Source organism: Pipra filicauda, unplaced genomic scaffold, assembly GCF_003945595.2.
Source record: "Pipra filicauda isolate LSUMZ 115617 unplaced genomic scaffold, ASM394559v2 scaffold142_size1944046_pilon, whole genome shotgun sequence".
NCBI classification, from domain to species: domain Eukaryota; kingdom Metazoa; phylum Chordata; class Aves; order Passeriformes; family Pipridae; genus Pipra; species Pipra filicauda.
Window position 1 is genome coordinate 1,914,692 of NW_024103907.1, and position 11,343 is coordinate 1,926,034.

An 11,343-nucleotide genomic window follows, 5' to 3' on the forward strand; every position below is an offset into this window, starting at 1 on the left:
ATGGCAGAGGGGTTGGAACTGGATGATCCTTAAGGTCCCTTTCAACCCAAACCATTCTATGTCATCATTTCAAAAACATGTATAGAAAAAAAAAAACACAACAAATCTTGTTCTTGCTTCTTCCTGCACTCAGGACAATCTCAGAAGTCAGTCTAACCAGTCCCCTGCTACCTGTATCTTGACACTGCCCTGTATCTTGCCCTGTATCAGTTTTTTCTATTTTCCTTTCACCGCACACTGTAGTTGTATTTTTAAAAAAACTCTAATGCTGCAAGTTTTAAGCAACGTAACCTAGATCATTTGGGGCAGATATTCTACTTTAGTGCAGTACACTAAACTGAGTGATCCAACTGGTTCTTCTGAGTTTGTTCTTTCCTAAGAATTATGACACTTTCGTAACAAGAGCTGTGGACAGGTGAGAGTCCGATAATCCTTTCAGGAGCTAAAATCCAGGCACCACAGTCAAAAAAGAATAGATTCCATCATTACCTCTCACGTTCCATTTGACTTATACTGTCATTTTTAATGGCTTCGAGCAGTAGATTGGTATGTAGATCATCCTGAAGGGGGACAGAATAACTGCAAATTATGCCAGTATACAAACATTTTAATTATCTTATAGACGATATGACTGCAAACATAAATTGATGCAGAATACATAGTCTATAATTTCACTTACTTTCCACATTTGAAAAAGCTAGCTTCAGTTTAAAGTAGTTTTCTAACTGTAAAATCTGAAATTTGGCATTACAACTACTTCAATCCTGTTTTTCTGCTCATATATGTTGTCACAGCTCACGTTAGGGTTGTTAATGGATGTAGATCGTGTCATGTATATCAGACTGGGAAGGCTGCAGAGTGAGAATATTCTCATGCTTAAAAATAAGCATTTGCTGAACTGCATTCAGCAGAGAAGGACTTGTGTTACCTTCTCATTACAATAACTCACATGATCATCTTAGGATTTCTATCTTTCTAGCTAGCTCTAAAAGAACTAATAATTAAATTCAAAAGACAATGGTGTGGATTTTATGTACATCATATCTTTTGAGAAGAAAGGCTTTGCATTTTCTTCCATTATTTTACACTTCTGAGCAGTAGTGCCACACTAAAATCATGTTGGTAAAAAAAAAGTTATTTTAGATATCTAAGTACACATTGATTTACATATTCAGTACTTTCCAAGCATTACATATATCTCCCTCTTTCTCCCAATTTACTATGTAAAGACAGTTTCTTTTTTTCAAACTTACATTTAATGAAATGTATTTGTCATCAAAATCTACTTCCAAAGGAACTGCAATCAGTTTTTTGAAGGCTTTCTTCATTTGCTCACCATTTCCAACAGCAAAATAACATAGGATCAAGTTGAAGCCTGCCTTCAGGTTGGGGGATATGCTCATTATATCTTCAAATGAAGAAATGGCATCAACGTATTGGCCAGTTTTAATAAATGCAACTCCAATATTTTCCATTATTTTCATCCTAAGTAAAGAAATCAGGATTAGGTTATATTTTTAACTCTCAAATCATATTGTATCCAAATCTTGTGTTTCATAAGCAGGCCTCCTAGAAGAAACTCACCTCATCTCTTTGTGGGCACTAGTAATCTGGTCTAGAGCCATACGGTAGAATTTGATAGCTTTGGAATAGTTCCGTTGTTTTAAATATATATTTCCCATATTTACCTTCAGTATACCTATCAAAAGAAGTCAATGAGTTACAAGATTTTTAAATTGTTTCAAAGTGGCACAGTAGAACAACTTCCTAATAAATTTGTCTTCATTACAGGATACCAGTGTCCCTTTAAAGCAGCACTGCACTGAACTGCCTTCACCCAGGAGAAGATGAAGTACGGATGAAACCTAGGAAAGAACTACCATGTAAGATGTATTCTGATTTTGACTATGAACTGAGGGATGAGGTAGAGATTATTTACAGTGCTCTCCAGAAAAACAGCTGCAAATCAACATCTCTAAGAAAAGTGCACTGTGGTTGTCTCAAAGATGTGCAAAATACTAAAAGAATCTTTCAGGAGGGAAAAGCCAAATCAAAAGAGAAAAAATTAGTATTAGAATAGACAACATAGTGTGTGTGGCATGAGAAAATTATAGATTTGTCTTTATGTTTAGCTTTGTCTATGTAAAGAAAAGACTTCATGAGTTGGTGTAACCTAATGTGGTTTGGCTCTCCAAGTCAGAGACTGTGGGTATCTGTTGCCCACTCTGACCAGCTGACTCTGACGGCTGAGATCTCTATGAATCAACACCATACAGATGCAGCCCTCATTTTGAATGCCTAACTATCAATTTTAATCCACTCTGGAGTATAACCTACCTCCACTGGTGAACATCTTATTCTTCACTATGACTTGGTAAGTAGTCAGTGCTTCAGCATACATTTCATTAGCAGCATACTGACTGGCCAGATTGAGAAGAACCTATAGAAAATTGGAATTATAGGTACAACAAAATATATTGTCCTCTCAACAGTAATAAACTTGAATTCATAATAGATAATTTGAAATTAATTTTACTTTGGAAGTCCTGTTTGTACCAGTTTTAAGCTTCCCATCTTTAATGTTCCTTTGTTCTTGCATATGGACATAGAGGAAACAAGTTTAAAAGATATTTATTCTAGGTAATTATTTTATTTTGTACATAAATAACTACCATTCAAAGTCATACTAAGTGAGACTTAAATCCAAGTAAACACAATGTTATAATACAAAGTTATTAATAAATATTCGTACAAGTCCATTCTCAGAAACTGTGTGTAATTTATGGCTCCCAACATGTGGAAAACGGTCCCATTGCCTGAGGTCACTCAGTTTAGAAAGACAGAATTTTTCCAAACTGCTGTTTGGAACACAGCAGTTCTGCTGGTGTCAGGTAAAACACCTCCACATTTTTTCCCCAGCTTTACCCTGACCTTCACAGTAAAATAAACTATTAGGTCTGCCTAATTTAACTGTTAATAGTTGTCTCTACAGCACTACCCAGGGTACAACTTTAAACACACCTCAAGTATTTTTATACACCTTGTACCCTTTTTTTTAAAAAAGTCTACTATTAATTTGAAAACCAGAATGTAAATCTAGATATCTGATTTAAGATTCAAGAATATTACTGTATTCTATTTCATGTAATACATTCTCTGTCACTTTATGGTTTAATTTAAAGACAGCATCTGATCTTTCCTGTTTTCTTCTCTTGGCATGTCACATTTTCTAGACTACTTATTTCTGAAGTACAGGGTTTATATCTGTTACGTTTTGATATGCAAGTTTTGCATGTGAGTAGATAGCTGGAGTAGATATTCATGGGCATCCTTCTCCACTTAACATTGAGTACATGGTTTCTCTGGTACTTGAGATTACATGGTAATAGACTCAGTGACATAAATGGATCTCCTCTGGTACCCTGCTAGGAGCATTACAACACACACACTTCAGGAAACACTGAAATATCTGTTCAGGGCGGTTTTTAGCAACATTTCAATCACTGAACATTTCTAAGCACTTACTGAGTAAGTGAGGTCTAAGTTGATATTTTCTGGAGGAGTAATTTGTTCACGTTGTCTCAACAATTCTCTTTCCTGTCTTCCAGCCTCTTTTGCTTTTTCCAGAGCCTTAAACAAAATGCTAGAATTTAACAGTGCCTTGACTCTTACTGACCCAAGATGACAAAAGTATACTCAAAAAAAGTATGAAGAGAATATACTCATGTCTATTTTCTTTAGATGCATAGACTGTACCAAATGCCTGAAAAATGGCACTATAACCCACAAAAAGGTGTTACTTAGCACTAAACAGTCTACTTAGCTGTATAATTTTAGAGAAGTACAGTCACACACATGCATATGCCATAATCACTACATTATCATGATCCTAGAAGATTATTCTACTTGTATTAATCACAGAAAGTGCACAGAAATGGTTAAAAGAAAAAAAAGAGGGAGCAATTAGGTTTGGCATGTTTTCTTATTGCAGAAGCTCAGTGCAGGAAAGTGTTGGAAGGAAGTAAGTGAAGGCAAGAAATAAACATGCAGGTTACAACCACACAAATGTATTCTGTACATACACCTTTACTAATTCTTGATGCTGGTAAACTGCTTTCCCTTTTTATCTATCCACAGTGGTTATGTCACATGGACATACCCAATTATAATTCTCTGCAGACTGGTGTCAAGACCCTTTGCACAACTAATGCTCTGGGTCTAGGAAGTGCCATTAGCAGTCCTGTATGCCTTCACAAGGGTACAATCATTAAGAAAGTAATGGTTACCACTCCAGGTAGCGATTTGGCAGCCAGCAGTGAAGGAAGTACTTCAAGATACAGCTTGATTATTATCCCTTATGACAGAAGGCAAATCCAACTTGACTCTTCTATAGATAATGAGTTGGTCACTTTGATGGCTTTTGCAGAAAAATGGATATTCTGCTGGACTTACCAGAAACTAACACAAACATTCTAGAGGACCCCTGGAATAGTCTGATATAATCTACATAAGAAACAACCCTTTGACATCAAGAAAAAAAGAATATTCTAGAACATACATGCAAGGAGCTCAAGAAAAATTAACAAAACAAGTTAGCTCATCTCCTGAGAGCTGAATGAATTCTAGATCTCAAAGCAAAAACAAAAGACATCTAAAAAAAGATAATCTACCAACAGATCCAGTACATTAAGACAGCTGAAGTAAGATTAAATGATGCTGTACCCACCACATTTCATAAGACCTACAGAGATATTTGAAATTGTCTGAATCGGAGTAGCATAGAAAAATATTCCTTTGTGTCAAACAGAAAGACCACATTTATTAAAAGTGCTAATTTGTCCAAACAGCTTGAGCTCTCCAACTACATCTACACTAGATGTAAATCAAATGGGTGAGAGCCTGTTACTTAGCCACTATTCACTGGCACAACATTGCTCTAGTACCCTCTATAACAGACGAAACACTTATCTATACAAATTGTTCTTCGCACAACAGCAAAAGTGAAATCTAGAAAAATTACCAATTTCAAGTCTCCACAGCTGTTGGCAACACAGCTTTCTTCAACCAGTTCATTCACTTTTTTTTCCAACTGCCTCAACTTTTCTTCTGGACTAAAACAAAAATAACAATAAAAGGATTAACATTAGTAACATAACTGCAAGCACTAAGCTTTTACATATAATTCAATTCTTTTACACACTACTCAATAAAACAGCACAGTGATGTATCACACGTCGCAACTAACTGGTTTTCCCATCAATGAAAATATCACAAGAAACTATGCCCAAAGAAGATCCTCCAAAGATATCACATTCGCACTTTCAATTTGAGAACAGAGACCTAAGAAAACATAAATCCTCTTAAGAGAACAATACAGACAGGTAAATTTCATTAACTCAGCTTGTTAAGGAGAAGTAACAACAGAACAACAGATAAGGTGTTTCAAGTCAAACACCTAGTGAAATGAAATATCACATTAAAAGCAATTAATTGAACCTTTATTTACACAGATAACTCCAAAGTACTGCTTGCACATGCAGATATAACAAAAAGTTGTTATTCATCTAGATTTTTTCGTCTGCTAAATAATTGAGCATTCCAGTAGGATTCCCTATTCCTACATAGTTACATTTGGGGAACATAACTTTTGCATCGTAAAGCTCAACAACATTTTCTGAGGGAACTCCACAACATTTGCACTAGCCTGCAAGTTTTACCTCAAGTGCTAAGAGAGAAACGGCAGGCAAATTCCCTCAAGTTCTTCCCAGAGAGCTGCAAGAATCATGGTGTTCCTTGCCTGTCACACACACTTCCATGATCCTCCACAGTTCTATATAACAGCATTTGTGTGACAACACCTACATCCAGGCTGCTGAGCTATTCAGAACTAGAAATCACTGAAATCAAATGTTCCTGAAAGTCAATGCAAGTGCTCCAGCAAGTCAGCTAACCACATGCATACTGTTTGTGGCATTATTCCACAAAGTTAAGAGTTTGGCCTCTCAAGGTTTTGTAACTGCCTGGATGTTTTTGAACTCTATGAATGGTTGGCTTTCGGTTGCTGTTAATGCTTTGAGATAATTTAATGCAAAACTGAACAAACCTGTCTGAATTTTTCTTTTCCAGAGGTGGAGCAGGACCTCTTGCTTGGCCAAGAGGATCAAATGAAGAACCTGCAAAATTAACGGCGTACTGAAAATTGTAAAATAACATCTCCCTGGGGCAGCTGGCAGTTTCTACAAACCATACCTCTCATAGCTGCCTTAGTATAACCTGCAGCTTGCACTGCTGTCATTGGTCGAGAAACCCCATCCTCAAACAAAGAAGAAGATATATTAAAATAGACTTACTAAAAATTATATGGTGGACAATACAGACATCATTATATGTACTTACAGATATATAATTTTATATATTTTATTATTTATATATAATTATATACTACAAAACCTTTAAATACAAAAATTAGTTACCACCTCACTAAACTGAAAACATTTTTTTAAATGCTTTTATTACTTAAATATTACAATCTTTTAAAAATACTTGTATCAAACACTTATCAGAAAACTTTATTGTTCCAAATGAATATAAAATATACATATTGAATCTTTACCTGTATACCTCCTGTCATTGGTCTTCCCATAGATGAAGGTAAAGTTGTCTTTGGCTACAAAAATAAGTAAATTGTTTGAAACTGGCAGTCAGAAAGCATAAGAAGCCTAAGTACAGTCTTCTCAACGCTGAGGTTTAAAAGTTGAGCTCTCACATAAGTTCATAGCAAAGTTCCCATTTATGTTATTCATAAACAACATACTGCCAGTGCCTGGCAGACTTAAAGATGTTGAACACTTCTGTTAGCACAAATTTGCAATAAGGTTTTTTTTATGTATTTGGATACTTCTGTCAGCTCTTTTAAAAAGAGGGAACTTGAGGGAATTTGCCTGCCGTTTCTCTCTTAGCACTTGAGGTAAAACTTGCAGGCTAGTGCAAATGTTGTGGAGTTCCCTCAGAAAATTATCTGAGGCAGCAGTGCTTTCCATTATTAAATTATTGAAATTACTATCTTCAAATTGAACAAGTGATTTACACAAGATACTTCAGTAAAATTCTGAGTAGAGCTGATAAAATCTGTCCCCGAATTAATTCTTAAGTTTTACTTTCATGCAGATTTATTTTATCATAAATACAGACACACTTTTTAACTGCCAACGGATATCTCTTCCGTTTCCTGAATGACACATACTGTCTTCCTGCAGAAGGTTAAAAATGTAAAGAAACAAATGTGAAACATTTATTAGTAAGTGCTAAATCTTGCTACAAATATACAATACAAACGGACAAAAATTAAGGGTTTCAGGCCATGAAAAAGTATTCCCCTACTTCCCACTCAAAGGCCGATGTTTTACTATTATATTCACTATCCACATACACCATGATTGTTTTTTATTTTTACTGCTAAGGATTAATGTACCTTAGCAAGGATTATTGTGTAGGAGAAGCAAATCTGTGGAGCAAAAGATACAGTACTGTGGACAATGCCTTGGAAATTCTAGCTCTGTTATTGCGGATAAACAACTCAGACTTCCAGAAAAATTTTCCCAAGCCAAAATAACAAGCTATTCAGTTTCCCCTGCAAGAGAATCTGGTTATTTCCTTGGATTCTAATGCCTTATGAAGTATGGAAGTAGATTTACAGTATGGTTTGGGAGAAAAAAGAAAATAATCTCACTTTGTGCGAGGAATTAAATGTTACATTTAATTTTTGGTAAATACCATTTTCATTAGGGATACAATAGAACAAAAACCTACCCCAAATCCAGTAGCTAAAGGTCTTGAACTTGCTGAGCCAGGAATTTTGGCTGTCACCTGAATGGGAAAAAAAAAAAAAAAAGAACCAAAAAAGAAAATCCTCACCAATTAACAACCGTATGTGTCAATTATTAGTCTTTCTATATAAGTTCTGTAGTGATTTCACAGATATAATGCTTCAACTGCTACAGAAAGAATTCTCATTGTAGAAGCAGATTATTCTGGCAAAGAAGTAACAATCAGACAGTTCCAGCTCCTCTTTAGGCATTCAGTAAGTACTTCTAAAGTGCAGGTACCAACTTCATATTTGGTTTTGAAAACTGATGTAAGATTAAGTCAAAGCTAGACGAAAATAAGGGAATTGATGTCAGTTACATTAATATGGAGGAAAAAGTTACCAGAACAATAGCACATGATTTTCTAAATCCCACTGTCTAGTATATATTTCAACCTTGTAACGGTACATCAGAGCCAGTAATTCTATGTTTGGAATATTAAACAAAGTCCTTTGTGAATGTATAATTTTGTTCTTGAACGAGGCTTTACCTCATTTTATCAAACAGGAAGACGCATTTTCAACCAAAGTTCCTTGTTGTTCTAGATTAACTCCAGAATGCAATGAAGTTAATCAGGCTCTGCTAATTTTTTACTTATTTTTCATATGCATAACTAAAGTCTGTATCTTCATGTTAGTAGTAGACAAAAAAAAAAAGGTAAGAGATTCTCAAGTTTGTATCAGTGCCAAAGTTTGAGCTAAGGCTCTAGAGAAGCTCTACATTACTGCAATGTATTTTCAAAGGTACTTACAGGGGGTCTTCTTCCATGACTTGTTCTTGCTGCCTGTTGAAAAGCTACATCGTTTTCTAAATCCTAGAAAAGATAAAATAAAAACATCAACCCTTTTAAAATGACAACACCCAAAGCCATAATTCCAGAAACTTCAGACTACTAAAAGCAGAAAGGTAAAAACACAGTAATTCTTCCCAAAATACTTGACCTGAAGATAACTGAAGAACAGGTTTTACTGACATTAAATTACAACGACAGTATTCGTCTATCTTTTTTGGTATTTTAGACTAGGAAATGTAAAAACTCATTATTCTCTGAAAAGTAAAAACATACTGAGGAAGCAGTGCTGAAGTGATAAAATATGAAATTTTATCTCCATCCAAATGTTTACTACTCACGCTATTTCTAAATTTTAACATTAAGACCTGCCATCCCAATACATTAAGACATCTCATGTCTCTCAGGTCATGCTGCAACTCCTATGAATTTGGCATTGGGATTTCACACAGGATGCCACGTCTAGTGGGTTTGGATCAAATGAGCCCACTGTTGTTCCAATTCCACCATACCAGCAGTTACCAGAAAGTGGTCTGCAGGGCTATCTTAAGACATCCCAGATTGCACAGAGACCTATAGTATTCCATTTCACTGTGAGTTCCAGCAGCAGCAGCTCAGCAAGAGATCAATGACCTATTGGCCAATGAGTAGCCTCTTTTGTTAGAAAATGTACTCCTGCACGTAATCTGGGAAACACCACACTGAATGTGCCTACAAATAACTAAGATTTTATACTTCATAAATTCTAACTACTATAGTGTATTAGGTTTCCTGAGATGTACACAACTACTTTCCTGGAATAGAAAACTATCAAAGAATTAACTATTCAAAAAAATCTTGGTGAAGCTTTTTATGTTTCTTGCTAAATAAAGTACATTTCACTTCAAAGCAGTAGTAAAGTTGCACACAAGTTCTTATCTTGTACTTCTAAATTATAATTCTATCTATGGGAAAGGTGGAAAATAGTAAATATTTTTACCTCTGTATCAAACATGGGATTATAATCATTGTAGCCAGAATAGAGATCATCTTCATCGTTCTCAGGAGCCAGATGGACATTTTGCATCATTTTCCTGTGAAACATTTAACATGCCAAATGTTACCCTGGTGGTTTTATATAAATCTTTAAAAATGTAAAATACAAATGTAAGGTTTACAAGTTCAAAAGAGCTAGGACTCACCTATAAACAGTATTAAATGGCACCATTTCACAGAATTATATTTTGTTTTGTACTTATACCAGTTATGAAAACTGTTTAAAAGATATTCATCATTAAAACTAAACGATTATAACAACTAACTGTATTACTACTTTTCCAATAGTACCTTTCCATTGTCAGCTAATTCAGGTTTAAGATAACTCTTTCATATTCTAAAGTTTGTCTTTATTAGGCCAAACCATAGTAGTTAAGTCTAATGAAAGGTATCTCCCCTAGCTTCAAATCTTCCTTCCTTCATATGTCCTTATATCAGCATAGCCAAAGGTATTAAACAGAAACGAAGATAGGAAGAATGTCGTAAATAGAATCTATCATATATGAAGAATCTATCATACACGAAGAATGTTGCATATAGATGGAAGAGTCAAAAAGGTTTTTAAATGCCAGCATTAAACAAGCCCAGGTTCCAAAGTCTTTCTTCACAAACACTCCACTGTCTAATACGGCTGCATTCGCCTGGTGGCCTCTCCCTCACGGAGCGCAGACACTAAGGAGGTCTCTCTTTGCCTGGCTTCCTATTTTCATAAAAATCTTAAGAAGGCAGCGTTTGATTTCATCAGTAACATGAAGTACGTGCCCTTCAGCAAGCGAGCCCCAACCAGGATGAAGCGCACGGCTCCCCTCCGGCAGCAGCAGCAGGAGGAGGAGGAGGAGGATGTCCCCCGCCGCTTCCCCGTCGTGCGCGGAGCCACCGCGGCCGAACTGCTCCTTGTGCGGGCTCCCTCAGCCCGCGCCCGAGGAGGGGAGCGGCGATGTGCCCGGGGCGGTGATGTGCCCGGGGTGGCTTCGCCTTGGCGAGGGCGGCAGAGGGCGAGCGGCCCCGAGCACAGAGAGGCCCGCTGCCCGCGCCCCGATGGCGGCCCGGCGGCGTTGCTCCGGGACACGGCGGCGGTCCCCGCATGCACCGCGGCCGGGCGCAGCCGACGCCGCGGCCCCCGGGTGGGCGGGGCCTGCCGTGAGGGACAGCGCTGCTCCCCCGCCTCGGCCTGGGCGTGCTTAACCTCGGGGAGGTGGGGAAAGAGCTCGCCCTCGCCTCGTTTCTGCAAATTAAACAGGAAGAAATGGTCCTTCAAGCGTTTAAGTGTACGCCTAATTTCCCGAGTCACAATCCAAAGCGTTACAGATATGGCCTAAAACTGCAGACGATTCCCTAGTGCTTATGGCGTTTATATATTTCCCATGGGTATAACTCGGGGCAAAGAGTGAGAAGAGTTTGTTGACTACAGTCGGCTTTGAATAAAACTTCCGTTTCTTGTGTTGGTTGAGTAAACTAGGACAACGCACATACTGGAATAAAAAAAACCCGCACTTTTCTGTCCCCCAAAGGGATTTTAAGTCCAAACATTCAAACAACTGACTTCTGTGAAGTTGCCTTTGCCATCTTACCCCACTGCTTCCAGGAGATGTGTGGGCTGTATCCATTGCTTCCAGCTTCCACCTAAGATGAAGGTCTTTATCTGAATGCTCC

General features: G+C 37.2%; 1 protein-coding gene across 6 annotated transcripts in view; it reads right to left on the reverse strand.

The window, feature by feature from the left end:
• Positions 1-10,734, reverse strand: part of IFT88 (intraflagellar transport 88) — a 44,665-nt gene extending 33,931 nt beyond the window's left edge. For 2 of the 6 annotated variants that reach the window (XM_027743381.2, XM_027743384.2), the window contains exons 1-13: positions 9,837-10,200; positions 9,635-9,728; positions 8,617-8,679; positions 7,810-7,866; positions 6,614-6,667; positions 6,250-6,319; positions 6,104-6,173; positions 5,021-5,111; positions 3,526-3,630; positions 2,338-2,440; positions 1,585-1,699; positions 1,254-1,485; positions 490-560 (exon numbers count right to left, since the gene is read on the reverse strand). In XM_027743381.2, the coding sequence (XP_027599182.1) occupies positions 490-560; positions 1,254-1,485; positions 1,585-1,699; positions 2,338-2,440; positions 3,526-3,630; positions 5,021-5,111; positions 6,104-6,173; positions 6,250-6,319; positions 6,614-6,667; positions 7,810-7,866; positions 8,617-8,679; positions 9,635-9,728; positions 9,837-9,862 (1,151 nt within the window). In that variant the 5' untranslated portion in view covers positions 9,863-10,200. The other 4 variants (XM_027743383.2, XM_039378668.1, XM_039378667.1 and 1 more) reach the window with 4 other exon arrangements.
• Between the last annotated feature and the right edge of the window lie 609 nt (positions 10,735-11,343).